General features: G+C 54.1%; 1 protein-coding gene across 2 annotated transcripts in view; it reads left to right on the top strand.

Annotated features, from left to right (window-relative positions):
• The window catches only part of PPP2R2C (protein phosphatase 2 regulatory subunit Bgamma), a 132,087-nt gene that overhangs the window by 79,044 nt on the left and 35,857 nt on the right, over positions 1-17,186 (top strand). For both annotated transcript variants that reach the window (XM_041753777.1, XM_041753778.1), the window contains exons 2-5: positions 677-774; positions 2,840-3,005; positions 5,693-5,805; positions 10,406-10,583. In XM_041753777.1, the coding sequence (XP_041609711.1) occupies positions 677-774; positions 2,840-3,005; positions 5,693-5,805; positions 10,406-10,583 (555 nt within the window). The remainder of the gene's footprint in view (positions 1-676; positions 775-2,839; positions 3,006-5,692; positions 5,806-10,405; positions 10,584-17,186) is intronic.

Raw genomic sequence — 17,186 nt, 5'->3', positions numbered from 1 at the left:
CTAGGATTAGACGTGGCACACAGAGAGGGAGACAGAAAAAGGGGTCAGAGAGACTCCAAGGCTTGGGTCTGAGCCAGGGGAGAATGGAGCTGCCACCACCTGAGGGGGACGCTGCCCAGAAGGGCTTTGGGAGGGAACATCATCTGGTTTGGGGGATCAGTGGAGGGTTTCGGGCAGAGCACACCGTGACTCAGGAGGCAAACCACCCTGGCGGCCGTAGGGGAAGGGAGTGGGGGCAGTGATCAGAGCTGTGGTTTGTTTGAAAGTAGCTCCACTGTGCTAAACCTGGATCAGAGATCCTGGTGCCTACAGAGTCCAGGCCAGGAATGTGAAGATTATGGGGTCCCACCGATGAGAAGCCCATGGCCCTGGTGGCCTCAAGAGTAGGGCTAGTGTCAGATTTGTGGCCCAGTCACCTGGTCAGCACATAAACCCCCATGCTTCTTAGAGAAGCAAGAGAAGGAGGAAGGAGACAGAGGGAAGGTCTCTGTCCTCAGCCAGCAGGGAGGGGACGGGAAACAACTGGCCCCTCAGTAGTGCTCCTGACTCCTTGGGCCCCTGCTTCTGGATGGTGGCCCAAGGGTGCAGGCTCTGGGTAGTGGGCAGGCTCAGTTCTATTGAGCTGCAGAGTACTGGGGTCCTAATGAGCCACACCTTCCTGTCTCTCCCCCTACAGCCGATATCATCTCTACCGTTGAGTTCAACCACACCGGAGAGCTGCTGGCCACAGGCGACAAGGGTGGCCGGGTTGTCATCTTCCAGCGGGAGCCGGAGGTGCGGCGGGACCTGGTGGTGGTGGGAGGGGGGTCACACCCAACCCAGGCCTTCGCTTGCTCTGTCCTGGACCCCAGGGATGCATTCAGGACAGGCAGGGCCACCTGCTGCCCTGGGCTAAGCCTCCAATTACTGCCCTCCACATGGGTGAGCCAGTACAGACCCAGCCAGAGGTGGGGGGACAGGAGGACTGAGTTTTCTGCAGCTGTGGGGCTGCCTTCAGGCTGGGGTTGGCTATTTGGCTCAATCCCAGGCTCATCCTCGCGAGGCTGGTTGTCCAACAGAATTCCAGGAAAGATGAGAGCAGCCTGGAACAATCCCCCCAGCGGCGCTGTTTCTGAACTGCTGCAAGAGCCTCATGACAAAAAAGCCCCTGCTGGTTGAGCACCTACTATGTGCCGTAACCTTGCTATGTCCTCTACATACTTTTCTCATTTACTCTCCACTGCCCACCTCAGAAGGTGGAGACCAACACCCATTTTACAGATGAGGACACTTGGAGAAGTTGCCCAGCTGGTGAGCAAAGACCAGGGACTGAAACCAAGACCATGTGTTCTGTTGCTTACACACCACCCTGCCCCAGAGAGGGGGTGACTCATACACCTGGGGATTAGATGCTGAAGACAAGATCATGAAAACCAAGGAGGTGGAAGATGGGGCAGCGGGGAGGGAGAGGGAAGAGGGGTGAGGAGTGAGAAGCAAAGCGGGAAGGAGGGGATGGAGGGGCAGGGCAGATGTTGCAGACGCATCCCTGCCCCATTCAATTCCAGAGCACCTGTTCCTTGAGGTCTGTCCTTAGCTGTGTGCCCCCCACCGTAACCTCCCTCACCACAACCCCGGTGGTGCCAGTAGGTGCTGTTGGCATCCTCATGCCGCAGGGGGAGACCAGATCTCAGAGCGAGTGCCGTAGCTGAGCAAGGACCATAAGCCAGAAAGCGGACAGCTGAGAATGGGTTACCCAAGCACCGTCCTGTGGCCGGAGGGTGCCGATTTCACGAGAAGGACCAGGGTATAGCCCACCAGGGATTGCAAAGCCAAGCCTCCTTTTTGCAGAAACAAATTAAATGGAAAGATGCAAGTTTCTCAACTTTGGGATTTTTCTCCTTTAATCATTTTTCTCTATTCTGGTCCCAGTGACCTTAGTCGTAGACCATGCTCATGGCTGATAAAGGGAATTAGAGGCAACCGTACAGAACTTGAAAGCTTTCCAGAAGCAGGACAGATGTAGAAACTTAGCAATACATGCTTTTAGAAAAAAAATAACAGGAAACTTGAGATTGTGCTTGGTTGAATGTCTCTGTTTTGCTCCCAGGCAGGTTATACATCCGGTTGAAGCTCCATATTGCCACAAACTCTGAACTTGTCTACTGTGAAAGCCCTCCCTGTGCCCACGATGGACTCACCACTGTTTTGAGGGCTCTATCAAGAGGGCCCTTGTGATTAGGAACTCTGCTGCCTAAACCTATGGAGGGGGGACGATGGTCTATCTCCAGTCTGACATTCTAGAATGTTCTGCCTCAGTGTAAAATCTGTTCTGTAACGCATGCATTCCTTGAGTCACGACCAGGTCAGACACTCAACTGGAGGAATAGGACAGAGTCTTGGCCTTGGTGTCAGACAGACCTTAGAGGGGCAAGTGGCAGCACTTAGTGGACACATGGCCTTGAGGAGGGTGGTCAGTTCACCCCCGAGTCTCCACTTTCTCATCTGTAAAATGGGGAGAATCAGTGCCCACTGCCAAGGGCTGTGTAGATAGAACAAGATGGGAAGTGAGAAGCACTTAGCTCAGCACCCAGCACATAGTAGGTGCTCAGTAAACATGAGCCGGCCTGGTTGTTGTTGTTTTTACTCACTGGACTGAGGGGGAGACGAAGCTTGGCCACAGCCACGTGGCAAGTTATTGTTCACTTAAATTACAGAGTTTCCTCTAACCCTGGCATCGGATCCACCAGCACTTCTGGACACGGGTCTGCCAGTGGCGTCAGGCCCTCTGAGGGTTTGGTCAGGGGTGCGTACTCCCCTGCCATCCTGAAGCTCAGGCCCCCTTGTCTGGCTTCTCTTGCAGAGTAAAAATGCACCTCACAGCCAGGGCGAGTATGACGTCTACAGCACCTTCCAGAGCCACGAGCCGGAGTTTGACTATCTCAAGAGTCTGGAGATAGAGGAAAAAATCAACAAGATCAAGTGGCTTCCGCAGCAGAATGCCGCCCACTCCCTGCTGTCCACCAACGGTGAGGGGCCTGTGCGGGGGCGCTATCACCGCTGGCTGTCAAATGTTCTTTTCCAGCTCACTTATATCATGAGCATATTTCTAGGTCCTGAGAGCTCAAAAATAATATTTTGAGCAGCAAGAAGATTCCACTCAGTGACCATCCTGGGGCTTCCTCAGTCTTGGCCCACAGTGGGACATGAGGCTTGTTTGCACTGTTGCAGGTGGCTGCTCCGGGAATATCTCTGCGATTACTGTTCTTTGTGGGGTGGAAGGAGCTTGGTATTCCCGATGAAGGAGGCAAACATAACTGCTCTGGAATCCTGGAGCAGCCCGGGTGGGGTTGTCACTCAGCTGTGTGGGCTGGGCTACGGGACAGGCATGGGTTTAAGAGCCTGGCTGGCCACTTGACCATTCTGCCCCAGAGAGAGCACATGCACCCCCAGACCTCAGGTACTCCCCTGGCCAGACTCCTGCTATGCTGTCGCCCACCCAGCATGGCTCCCGAGGCCAGAGGTTCTGCTTCCCCCTGCTCCCCGTCCTGCATGTCTCGCCCCTATCATCAGTGGTGAGACATCACCACCATCCTGGACAGGCTTGGACTCCATCCCTGCCTGGTGGCCTTGGTGCACTGGCTTTGCTTCCCTGAGCCTTGGTTCCCTCCTCACTTGTGTAGCAATGTGGACACAGCTCCCTGGGCTGTGATGAGGGGTCGTGGGACACACCGAGCCAGCACCTGAGATCAGCCAGCCCTGCTGTGAGTCACGTGTATAAGTGTGTCAACCTCACAATGTGATGCCACCTGCCTTCCCTGACAGAGCATCCATGAAGGCATCCTTCAAACTGCTCGGACTCAACCCTACCAGCCCGTCCTTGTGCCTGAAGGCTGCTCTCTCTGTCCCTCACCTGGCCAACCCCTTCCTCATCCCTTAGACCTCTACTGGAATTCCCTTCCCCCCTGAGCCTTCATGGACTTCTCAGCTGAGCCTACTCTCCCTCCTGCAGGCAATCCTGGCCCCTTCAGGCCCCTCCTAACCCCAGGCCTGACCCCCCGGGCTCCTGCTGTTCTCATCCTTCACCATGGCAGGTGCAGGATCTGAGATCCTCAGGGCGCTTAGCATGGGGCCATGCTCAGCCATTGGGGAACCTTCCCTGCATGGCAGCAGGGGCACTGAATACTCTCCCCCCGCCACCAAGGATAAGAGCCCCTCATGTGGTTCACATCCTGGCCCTGCCACTTTCACATCATGGAGGCATTGGGAGGATGAAATGACACGAGGCCATCATGGGTTAGAACAGGGTCAGTGCTTCCTGAGCCACACAAATGTGCAGCTTTTACTTGAACCATGGAAGTGGGACGTGTCATTCTCTTCCTGCCCCTCTGGGGAGAGGGTCAGCTTCAGGGGCTCCCTATACCCTCACTCCCCCTCAAAGCTTCTTTACTCCAGGTTTAAATCCCATCTTTCTTAATGGCATGTCCTACGTATATATCAAGGGTTTAATCAATACCAGTTGTCTCCATCTTCCTTCTGAGCATGGCTGTGTTTGTTTTGGCTGCAGTAGCAGTCAGGGTTCTCTGAAGAAACAGGACCCAGGACAGATACGATGAGCATATGTGTGTGTGTAGGTGTGTAGGTAGGGATGTACATGTTGATAGAGATATATGGGAAGAGGCTTATTTTAAATTGTCTCACATGATTGTGGGGGCTGGCAAATCCAAAATTTGCAGGGCTGGTTGGAAGGCTGAAGATCCAGGGAAGAGCTGATGTTGCAGCTTGAGTCTGAAGGCCATCTGCTCGCAGCACTCTCTCTTTGTGGGGGAAGGTTAGTCTTTCGTCTTTAAGGCCTTCAACTGATTAGATGAGGCCCACCTGCAGTATAGAGAGCAGTCTGCTTCACTCTATAGATTTTTTCCTTTTGTGTGTGTGTGCGTGTGGTTTAACAAAAGTTTATTTCTCATTCCCATAAAGTCCATCTCAGGGCTGTGGAACTCTCCAGAACAACTGCTCTCCATATGGGGGCTCAGCATTCCAAACTACGTTGAGTTTCCATCCCCTGTTTCTATATGGGCTTCCACAACTGAGGCAGGAAAGCACTAGAGTCTTGCAACAACAAATTAAGCTTCATTCAGCCCGCACCCTAGGGATGTAAGTGTTAATGCCACCTGAAAAAAAAAAACACAAAAAACCTTCACAGCAACACCCGTCTGTGTTTAACCAAATATCTGGGTGGCTTGGCTTCTCTGCACTGACACATAGATGAACCATCACAGCCACTAGGTTACTCTTGTGCTGTTCATGGCTGGAGGCCAGAGAAGGGAGGTCACTGGGAAGCTGTCCCCTGCAGGGTCTGGAGGTAGCTCAGAAATCGCCAATGGGTTACCCTCTCTTTGTCTGCTGCTGCAGGACTTTAAAAAGTAGGAAGCCACATCTGTCTATTCTTTCTGGAAGAGGGTTTAGTTAGGGTGTGCTAGCTGCCCTCACAGGCACCTTCCCTTTGGACCTAGCAGTTCCACCTTTGGGATTGGTTGTGAGGAACCAGAGAATGCAGCCATGTTCATGCATGGGTACACAGAAGGAGAAAGACCCCGCATGTCCAAGAGCATGCTAACAGCCCAGTAATTCCTGGCTCAGCGTGCCCCTGTCTCGTGGACTGTTCTCTGGGCTGAGGTTAATTCTTCATCTTGTCTCATTTGCTCTGTTTTTAAAGACAAAACTATCAAATTATGGAAGATTACCGAACGAGATAAAAGGCCCGAGGGCTATAACCTAAAAGATGAAGAAGGAAAGCTTAAGGACCTGTCCACGGTGACGTCATTGCAGGTAAGATGTGGCACACAGCAGATTCCGGCAAGTGGGAAGCAGTGTGTGCTGCTTTTATGAAACAGTGAGACTGTAGGACCTGACGGGCCTTTGAGATTTGAGCCAGAGCCAGCTTCAGTGCCTGGCAGGGCTACTTATGTGTAAGGTGGCCACAGGCTTTTATCTGTTCCAAGCCTTGGTCTCCTTGTGAGCATAGCAGGGACGGTCATCTTCCTCCCGGGCTGATGTGTGTCTATAAAGCATTCTTCAGCTGCAAGTGCAGGTGCAGAGCAAGTACTAGAACCCCTTGCTGCACCAAGAGGGAAACCGAGTCCCAAAGAGAAGCAGCAGGTCCCCCCACAGCCACTCAGTTGTATGAGTGGTGGAGCCAGGAAGAAGAATCTATGGGCCAGACTTTGTGGATTCAAAGCCCTTTTGTTGAGGGCCCGAGAGAGGCTTGGAACCCGTGATTCTTGTGGCCTCTACAGAGGCTCAGCCAGAAGGTTGGCTATTGTTTTAAAAGAGGCTGGGAGGGTTGAGCTACAGGGCCATGCTGAAGCACACTCTCATCCACACATGATTAAAAGGCAAAAGAAATCCTCTTTTTTTCCAGGGGAGGGGCTATGAGATATGGCAGAAAGAGTTCTGGAGTCCCAGGATCTGAGTTCCAATCCTGCTTCGGCCACCTCCTGGTGGTTTGCCCTTGGGCAAGGCTCTTGGCCTCCATAAGCCTCCGACTCCCCATCTGGAGTGAGATAAACACTTCTTGTGGCGAGCCTATGTCTTCCAAGCCCTTTGCCTATAGTAGTAACTCAGTCCTCCCTGAAGTCCTAGAAAAGGGGAAATTATCAACCCCATTTTACAGATGAAATGAGAGCTGGGATCCAAGCCCAGGAAGTCTGGCTCCAGGGTCGGCATCTCGGGCTCCCCTGTGAAGCGGCATCTCGGGCTCCCCTGTAAAGCGGTTCCCACTTCACAGGAAGGCCATGGGGGGTGCTCCGTGGTGTCCTGCTGGAAGACTCCATGAAAGTTCATCCCCATCCTTCTCCAGCAGGGCAGGAAGTAGACTGAGGCCACCTTGTCTGTGCCTGGCTTGCAGATCGGAGCCTGGAACACAGTGGGTGCCCCCCTCACGTCTGTTAGAGGTCATGTCGGGGCACAGCTGATTTGGATGCATTCATTCATTGCACACTTACTGAGTGCCCACTTTGAGCCCAGCCCTGGGAGACCTCTCAGGGAAACAGAGCGGTTGGGGGCGAGATTGGGTCCGAGTCTTAGTGTCCCTGTTCCTGGGACAGTCCTGGCTCCGAGGAGGCGGCCCAAGTCCCATGAGTGAGCATCATGGGTACTGTTCTCTTCAGCTCCCATTTCCATGTTCTAGCCAGTTTGAAAAGGTGGGGTCACATCCCAGGAACTGCCTGCCCTCCTGGGAGAGGAGGACCGATCACAGCTATGAGTGTGCACCACTCTGGGGCTGGGGGGGACAATGGCGAGGCCTGGCGCAGGGGTGTTAGCTCCTGCCCTGGGCTCCCCGACTGCTCCCAGAGCCACCCAAGGCTTGTAAGGCGGCCGTAGGCAGGGCCCTGCCCTATGCCTACATTTCCTCACCAGCCAAATGGGGATGAGGACTCACTTTCCCCAAAACAGCTTAGCGTACGCGCTCACTACATGGCCAGCCTATTGTCGTAAATACGAAACGGTAATCAGTGTTGTTCTTGAGATGGAGAAATAAATGTTTAAACATATCCGCCTCTAAATGACTGGCAAATTGTGCAAATAAATTCTGAGAAAGCTAGAACACAGAAAGGAGGCCAACTAGCTTCCACGCTGAGTAATGGGAGTGACGTGCCCCACCCCCGCCCCACCCCCAGCCCCCAGGAAGTTTATGAGGCTTTCATCTAGTGGGAAGGATGCAATTATCACCTCTTGATGGGCCTGGCATTTGCTGCAGCGCTGGTGGCCCACGGGAATCCATTTATTTCCCTCCCAGCGTCAGAGACTTTGCTCTGTGTCTCACTTACGCCTCAAGGTGGCCCTTGACCTTCCCGCTGAGGCTGGAAGAGGAGGAAGGGAGAGAGAATGGGGGCACCTGGGCCTTTCTTGCTCTCGCCTTTTCCTTGTCTCCTCCTGTGTCCCGAAGCCACCCAGCCACGTGCAGCTCTTCCCCAATCCCTGCCGAGCTCACTGGAGACTTGGGCTGTTACTCACTGACAAGCGGCTCTGCGCTAGACCTCTTCTAGATCCCTAGATTTCAGAGGTGGGCCAGAGCAGGCTGAGTCCTTGACCCCAAAGTGTCCCCAGCCCCCCAAGGAAACAGACATGGGGTCACCCAACCTTGGTGGTCAGCGCTGGGCAGATGGACACACAAGGGAGGCCTTTCTCCACCTTGTTGATTTGGCGAACTCCTATTCATCCTTTAAAACCCTATTAGCCTTCTCCTCTATAAAGCCGTTTCTAGGCAAGTCAGATAAGAAACCTCATCCTGCTTCTGTGCATTCTAGCTTTTTGTATCTCACAGTGTTCTGTCATTAATGTTTAGGTTCCTGCTTCTCACCTTAATTAGACCAGGGCTTCTAGAAGTGTTGGGGGAGGGGAGGTGTTTTATTCACAAGACACTTAAACCTTCATGGCGAATTTATTTTCACTCTTCTTCTCCTCTGTTCTTTTAATGGCTTTGAAATATGGTTTGGGGATGGCAGTGACTGACTGGAGCCCTGGGTGTAGGTCAGGGCTGCCAGGAGGAAGTGATGTTGCCAGAAGGAGGGAAGGCAGACTGAGATCCAAGCCTTTGCTAGGCTAGTAATGCTCTGACCTTCTCCAGGAACAGGTGTGACTTGAGAGAGTCCAGGGGCCTTGTGGGGGGGGGGGGGGTAGCGGGGGAGGCAGTGGCTGTGCCTTGAGGCAAGGGAAGGGAAGATTAGGAGCTGACTTAGAAGCCCTCACACAGCCACATGGGTTCCAGCCTGGGCCCTGCCTCTATCACTTCCTGAGGAGGAGATCGGGCACTACTTCTGGCTGCAACCTAGCCCTATATGGGTCTCCATTCTCAGGGCACTGGACCTGCAGGAACTCGTGGGATCCTCACAGAAGCCCTTGAGCAGGTGCCAGCGTACCCCTCCTCACAGCTAAGGAAACTGAGGCCCAGGGACGCCTGGGTGGCTCAGCAGTTGAGCATCTGCCTTCAGCTCAGGGCGTGATCCCAGGGTCCTGGGATCGAGTCCTGCATCTGGCTCCCTGTATGGAGCCTGCTTCTCCCTCTGCCTGTGTCTCTGACTCTCTCTGTGTCTCTCATGAATAAATAAATAAAATCTTTTTTAAAAAAAGAAAGAAATTAAAAAACTAAGGCCCAGAGTAGTGAGGTCCCCAGTGAGGGTAACCCTAGTGGGCAGCAGGGCGGTAGGGTTTCAAGTATCCGCCTTTCCAACAGGATGCTCTGAGGGGTGGTCGTCCCTGGCTCTGCATTTCGTGGCTCTGTGACTTTGACATGTCAGGTCATCTTGGCATCCAGTCTTCCTACCCAGGATGGGATGGCCATGCCTGTCCCCATTTCCTGAGCAGAGTCTGGGCCAAACCTGGGAGAGATTGATGCAGCCATGTCCATATGTCTGCCTATCTCTATACCTTCAAAGACCTCGCAGTTTCCTGGGATGGGGTGTTGTGCCCGACACACAGTACAACATATGCTATGAGCCTTGATACAGATGTGTGCAGTGTGCTAGGGGTGAGCAGGCCTGGGGCCCCACTCCCAGGGCAGGTTGTACGTCTGAGGGGCTATTGCTTCTAGGCCCTGCCGAGGAGTCCATTAACTAAGTGTTCACAGGGTGAACATTCCAGGCAGAGAATGTGGAGGAAAGCAAAAGCACAGTATCCAGTGCTGTCCAGGGACTTGTCACACCAACCCTCCAGGGTGGACTTTGTATGAGTTAGGCTAACAGCAGCTATAACAAGTAACCCCGGCATCGCAGGGCAGAACACATAGAAATGTATTCCTCACTCACAGAAAGGTCCAGGATCGGTGTTCCTGGTTGACCCATGACTCTCCTGCAGGGATGCAGGCTCCTTCCATCCCATGGGCCTTCATTCCTAATGCTTGGGTCCTCACCTTCCAGCAGTGGAAGGGGAAAGCAGGTAGAGAAGGCACACCTTGCCTCTTAACAGTCCAGCTCACCAGTGCCCTGTGTCACTGTGCTCACATCTATTGGTCAGAACTAGTCACATGGCCAGCTGGGAAATGTAGTTCTTGCCAGGGCAGCCACCTCCTTGTGACAAGGGAACAAAAATGGATAATTGGCTGGTGCTGCCACGATATTTTCTCATTCCATTTTACAGGTGAGGAAATTGGGGGCAGTGGGGTTCAGCCGCTTATTCAGAGTCATGCAGCAGGCTCAGCGCCAATCCCAGGAGGCCAGGCTTTCATGCAGGGCTGGCGGGTGATGGACATTGGCCACATGGCACTGCTTCTTTCTAGCATGTGCAGAATGGATGCCCACTGGCACATTCCCAGTGTCCAGTTTTGATCATGTAGCCCTGGCATGCCGTTTCCTGCCCTGGGCACCTACTGCCCCTGCACTTCCCCTCCTATCACCTCATCATCCTGCAGACTGCCCCCTCCTCTCTGCAGGTACCTGTGCTGAAGCCCATGGATTTGATGGTGGAGGTGAGCCCACGGAGAGTCTTCGCTAATGGCCATACCTACCACATCAACTCCATCTCCGTCAATAGCGACTGCGAGACGTACATGTCAGCGGATGACCTGCGCATCAACCTGTGGCACCTGGCCATCACTGACAGGAGCTTCAGTATCCTTTCCAGCGGTGGCCACCCACCATCTCCCAGGGCAGGGTGCTTCTGGGTGGGGCTGGTTGGCTTGGTTGTAAGCGAGCCGACTTGGGGGCTTCTGTTTCTGTTCAGCTTCTTCAGTGAGCGAGGCCCAAATTTGGAATCCTGATGAGCTGATTTATGAAACTTTAAAGCCATGGCTGCCAAGGCTTGTATTCAACCTGTTGCCTTCTCCAAGTGGCTGTGTTCTCTGTCATGGGACCTCATCAGGGACGACAAAGGAGATAGAGGCCTGGGGTCAGACTTCCTGGAGGAAGGGTGAGCCACGGGAGAGTCAGCCAGAGGCTCCTATGGACCCTCTTCCCTGTTGCCCAAGGCAGGGGCTTCAGTGTTTGATGAGCAGCCTTGGGGTCTGCCCCCCGCCCAGGGCTTAGAATGACAGACAGTAAAGGTGTCAGAAGCCCCGTTATATGGGGTCAAAGGAGGGCTCAGCCTGGTGGTCCCCCATGTCTAGGCAAGCTAGGAGCAATAGGCTGGACTCCAGGTCCCACTGACTGGTGAAGAACTTGGTAGGCAAGTATGGACCTGGGAGGGGCCTCAGGGGACAGAGCAGCCAGGTTGCTACTGTGTCACTCTGTGCAGACCAATAATAATAAACCTACACAGTGCATTTCTGTGCCTGACATCGACATGTTCATATTAACTCATATCACCCTCACGACAACCCAGAAGGCAGGTGCTATCATGACCTCCTGTGCAAATGAGGAAACCGAGTCCCAGGGAGCCAAGTTGACCTGCTCAAAGCTTACGTCTAGCAAGTGTCTAGCCCAGGCTCCCTGGCCCCAACTCCCTATTTCTAACCTTTATGTTCAACTGCCCTTTGTGAAGTCTGCCCCCCAAGATGTGTAATGGAACAGGGTAGGAGGCCCCCCCTGAGAGCTTCATGCCAGCTGATGGTCCCTCAAGTGCCCCCTCTGTGCTGGGTGCCAGGGAGCTCCTGCTGCAGAAGCTCCCAACACAGGGTGTCGGACCTGCTACTGCAGCTGCCTTACCTGTCAGGAGGGGGTTGTGTCCCTCAGAGCAGAAGCCAGGATGGACTGGGAGGGAGTGTGGGAGTAGGAGGCAGCAGTCTGGAGGGTTTGAAGGAGAGAGAGGGGGTAGCAAATAGCTTCTGAGGCCCAAGAGCCAGGGACTGGCTGGAGGCCACTAGGCAGAGAGACCTGGGGCTCAGAGGAGCAGAGAAGCGAGCAAGCACATGCTGTTCCCTGAGCCCAGCAGGAGGGTGTGAGGCTTTGCAGTCCGTGTGAGCCTCTGTGGGAGTCTCGCTGTGCTCCCTCCAGCTCGCTGACCTTGGTGAGTAATGGATCCCTGTGAGCCTCACTCACCCCTTTCCACTAGGACTGTCGTGCACACTCGGTGCGCCCCTCCTGGGTGCACCTAGCACAGAGCTAATGCTCTGCATGTCTCCTTCCTGCCCCGAAGGTATGGTGCCCTCTGAGCCAGGAGGGTGGAAGTGGATTGGGGTGGTCACAAAAGTTCAAGGAGGGGCTGAAGCTGCAGCCACTTAGAAGAAATGGAAGCTCAGATTTGGTGTGGTGGAGAAGGCTGGGCTAGGCATCTGTCTGGCCCTCCATTCAGGCTGGAAGCCCAGTGGGCCCTACCCCTGTCCCGGTGCTTAGAGCTTCAGTTGATCAGGACCCTTGGTTGCAAGGCTTAGAACACCTCATCACTCCTGGTTCAAGCAAAACACAGGCCTCTACTGACTTAGGGACCGTGATAAGGCTTCAGGCACAGGTGGATTCAAGGGCTGAAACAATGTCATTAGATGGTTCTCTCTGCTTCTTGCCTCTACTCTCTGCTCTGGCTCGTCTCAGGTGCCACATGGTTGCAAATTAGGGCCAGTGACACATGCCTTGTCCTCCCAGAATAAAGCCCAAGAGAAAAGAGACCAGTTTTCTGTGAACTGTCACCCCAGGCACCCCATGGCTCTGATTAGGCCTCAGGGGCCCCTCTGAACCTGTGACTGTGGGTGAGGGATGCAATGCTCTGACTGGCCAGGTCTGAGCCAAGGGAGCTGGAGAGGGTCAGTGTGTAGCGGGGGGTCCCCTCAGAAGAAGCAGGCACTCCCTCAGCAGTTGGGGGCTCCCATGGTGGGATGCACAGGCAGATGTCTGCTGCCAACTTTGAGGTGTTGACCAGCCTCCTAGCAGAATAAAATGAGTCATGTGGGAGCCCCAGATCTGCAAACGGGGTGGGCATGGGGTCATGGGACTTGTGTCACAGCAGCTCGCTGTCCTCAGCTCTTCCTCCCAGCACTCTACAGTGCACAGACCAGTTTGCCATTCATTATCTCGCAAGGCCTTCATGTTGGCATGAAAGCTGGAAGCAGTGGTGCATTATCACCCCATTCTGCAGATGCAGAAATAGAGGTTTAGGGGAGACAGAACTGGCTGACAAAGCAGAGCTGAGTGGGACTCGCGCTCGGGCCTCTACAGCCTGGCCCCAGGCTGTTGGCCCAGCCCTTGGGCTGCTGGCTGCAGCCACCATCGCAGGCTAGGCTGGGGATGCAGCCCCTGCCCAATTGACGCTGCTGGGCTGCTGTAAGGACTCAGGAACACTGCAAATGCCCTTTACAAACTGTAAAGCCTTGCAGCTGTGTAAGGGTTACTGTTCCCTTTCATTCAGCCATTAATTGGTATGTCTTCTGACTTGGGCCCATGCTGAGCCCCGGGGACACAGGGACAATGAAAGAAACTTGGCCCTGCCAGTGGGGGCCTCCAGGTGGTATCAGGGACATCACCCTTGCTGTGAGCAGGGCAGCACCAGCACGAGCTGCAGTGGGCATGTCATAGCGGGGCATGGTGGGTAAGGATGGTAGGAGAGCTGTGCATGTGTGTCCTGGGTGGACTGGATTCCAGCAGGCAAGCCCAGAGACCAGGAGCCCAGTGAGGAGATCCAAGGAGAGGTGGCAATGGGTAGGCAGGGGCTTGGCCATGGGCAGGCTGCAGTGGCATAGTGGGGCAGTGGGCTGTCTCATAACTGTCTTTAGGACCAAGGTGGCCACAGGACATTGGAACAAGTTAGGCCTGAATAAGAAAAGAGGGTTGATCCACTGCAGGTTGTGCCCTGTCCATATGCTGGAGAGCATGCCATTCGCCGCTGTATTTATTGAGTACCTTCTGTGTACCAGGCTCTGTGCCTGACTTTGAATTAGATAGATAAAGAGCCCTGACCTCCTGGAGCCAGCAGACAATAAACCATTAATACAGTAAACAAATAACATACCCAGCATGCAAGCAGCTGACAAGTGCAGTGAGGCCACGGAGAGCAGTGGTGTGCATTTTTCCCAGCCCTGTTTATCTCTGTGGCTGCAGGTGTGGGCTAGGTGGAGTATGAGCCAGGATGGGGGGTTTTGCCAAATAAATAAGCAGACAGGAAGCTGACAGTGCCTGAATCTAGGAGGAGGAGATGGCTAGTGACGAGAGAGGAACATCAGTCATTGGAGCGGGGAGGACCTCCTGGGAACCCAGAGTCTTCTCTGCTGTCCTGCCTCCTAACTCCGTGTTAAAACATGTGTGCTGCGTCTTCATTTTGTGCGAGTGAGTTGGTAGTTGATCACAATGTAAAGACAACCTGGCCCTTGAGGTGGAGGAGTGTGGGTACTGCAGAACACTGATGGTTGCCAAGCTGGGCTCCAGGCAGCCCCTGCCTGTGGAAGGGGAGTACCCAGTAGGCTGATGGAAGGGGCGGAGAGGAGTCCCCAGGGGTGCGTGGTGGTTGTGGAAACCTCCCCTGCTGAGACCAATTCATCAGGGAACTATGTTGCATGGTTCCCTGCTCCTTGGAGAGCAGGCCCAGGGAGCTCCCCAGGGCTTGCTGCTGCTTGGCCACCAGAGTGACAAGAGTCACCCCTCCCACCCCAGCACAGAGACCAGCACCCGCCCCGCAGAGGCCGGCCTCCTGACAGGGAAGGCCTCAGGACCATGGGCTGTGGCCGTGATGATGGTCATTTCCAAAATGGGAGGAGGCCGGCAAGGCCTGCCAAGCTGGAGAGTGGCTCTGCATTGGGAGACCACTTTTGTGCAAACCCATGGTTGGGGGGGGCGTCTGGGCCTGGGGCTTCCCCTCCCTTTGACTCATGCCTTCTGGTGTCTTAATTTGCCATAATGCTGCTGTTCCATCTCCAAGCCACCAGAAGTTTTCTGCAGCAGCACCACCTCCTCATGTTGAAATAGCAACGATTTCCACCTAGGCAGAATTGATCTCCAGCAAAGGTTTTAAGAGAAAGGAAAACCTTTGTAATAAAGAAGAAAAGGTGGGCGTTGTTTTGACCAATGAGAATAGATAGTAAGAAAGCTTAGAGGACCTTTCTGCTGCTAATTTGAGAATTGGCTGCTCTGAGAGGAGAGGCAGGGGAGCCTGGTGCTCATGGAGCCTCTCTGTGTGCCGGGCACACACATGGTGCAGCGCCTCCTTCCTCCCCCTCACCCGCTAGATGGGAAAAGGTGCCAAGCCCTTTCTTTTCTCCCCCTAGTTAGCTCTGGAATCATGCCTTCGTCTCCATCCCTGCCAGAGGCCCTGCTGGAGCCAGACCATTCCTGCCTGGCCCGTTGCCTGAATCCCACACGTCTCAGCAGAACTCTGGTCTGACCTTGTGGGGCCCTGGCTTAAAGCTCTTGGTGACTCTTGTGCATCAGGCTTCCTCACACCTCTGGGCTGTTGGGTTTTTCTTCATGTTATGGGGGGTTGAGAGGAGGGGGCGCTCTGCCTTCTGCTCTTCCTTCCCTGGCTCGCTCTTTCTCCTTCTCATAGCCTGACTGTCTCCCATTTGCCCGTAAGTGTCACTCACAGCCCCCTTCACCCAGTCATCTTGACTCTGTCCACTCTGTTTGCCTCCTAGGCTGTCAGAGCCCCTCACTCCCTGGTCACACTGGGCTTTCCTCATCTCTTAGTATGATGCCTGCCCCGTTTTCTGGTGAAAACCTTGAGATTTGGTGTACCCAGTCTGAGCCCTCTCTGTATCCCCATACATAATGCAGGGCCCAGCACATAGTAGGTGCTTAGGAGTGGCTACACATGGTGACTTTGGATGAGGGATTCCAGTCCCCATGTAGTCTTAGGATGTAGACACCTCCTTATAAATCTGGGTTCCGGGGGACTCAGAGACCCTAGCCCCTAAAGAGCAGTAATCTGGGGTCTAGCAGACCTGTGCTTAGATTCATTGTGTAACCTCCTGGGCCACCAATTTCCCCCAGTGTAAAATGGGCCTATTACCTTGTCCTAAGGATATTTGTAAGGAATAAAGAAATCATGCACGTTAAAGACCTGGCAGTAATCAGGGCCCAGCAGGTGGCCCGTGTTTCCCTCCTTAAACAGCAGCTCCCCAGATCTTTGAGGCTGGCTCTCATAAAACCCCTGCGTCGTCTCTGATTGTTGAAGGCTCCTTTCCTCCCTGGCGCTGTGTCCACATCTGTTTAAACAACCTCTCACGTCCTTTAACCAACATTTGAGACAGGCGGCTCTGAGTGATTTTTCTGGAGCTCGATGCCTCTTAAAGGTAACAGATTGCACAGAGGGTCTCAGCTGATGGGCCTCTGCTTTATTTTTAGCACTTGGAGAATTGCAAAGATGGTTCAATTGATTTTTCTCCCCCCTGAGCGATTTCTCATGGTGGAAGCTGGCATTGCACCAAGCCTCGGTCTGGAGCAAGTTTCTAATTGCCATTTTAGAGAGCAGGTCCTGAAGCTAGGCGGGATGTTGCAGCAGTAGGGGCAGAGGCTGCAAACCCCAGTCTGCACATGGCCACCTGCAGGCTAGGCATGTTCCCCTTGCAGGAAACAAAGGAAGGGACTGGCTGAGGCCCCTCCATGTGCCAGGCTCTGTGATGGCCAAAAGTCCTGGAGCCTGGCGTCCAGCCTGCCTCCATTGCTCACTCATAGGTGACCCTGCTGGTCACTTAGCCTTCCCCAGCCTTGCTTTCCTCATCAGTTCAGTGCAGGTGTGTCTCCTGTGCTGGGGCCTAAGGGTGGAGTAGCCGATGAGCGCAGGGCCTGATGAGCTATAGACACAACCCACACGGGCCCTGACCCGCTGTCAGGCACCCTACAGGCTGCCCTTTTCCATTCTCCTGTAGTACCACTCTACAGAGAAGGAACAAGAACATCTGCTCAGAAATGCCCCGAATCTGAATCCCCCAAGTTGGTTTCCACCAGAAAGCCTGTGGTTAAGCTGTTTGCCTGCACACAGCTGCTTTCCGGGCTCAACAAGGCCGGGCTTCCAATGGGGCCCAAGTGCCCGTGCAGCTGTCCTTGGTGCTGACTCTGCTGGCAGCTGGTGTTGTGGGTCCCCCTCCCCACCACCTCACACACCCCGTCACCCCTTCCTGAGCACTCGGTGCCAAACAGAGCTCTAAGCACGTTGCACATACTAATTCTCTTTAATCCTCCTGACAACACAGTGGAGTAGGCATTATTAACATTCCTCTTTTGTAGACGAGGAAACTAAGCCACAGGAAGAGCAAGTAATTATCCAGAGTTACCCAGCTGGGAAGTGCCAGGGCCTAGGATTCAGACTCAGGCCCTCTTGGTGCAGAACCCACACGCTTCACTGTCATGCTGCACTGC

This window comes from Vulpes lagopus, chromosome 4 (genome assembly GCF_018345385.1).
Source record: "Vulpes lagopus strain Blue_001 chromosome 4, ASM1834538v1, whole genome shotgun sequence".
Classification (NCBI taxonomy): Eukaryota; Metazoa; Chordata; class Mammalia; order Carnivora; family Canidae; genus Vulpes; species Vulpes lagopus.
Note: the sequence above shows the minus strand (reverse complement) of the source record. Positions and strands in the feature narration are given on the sequence as shown.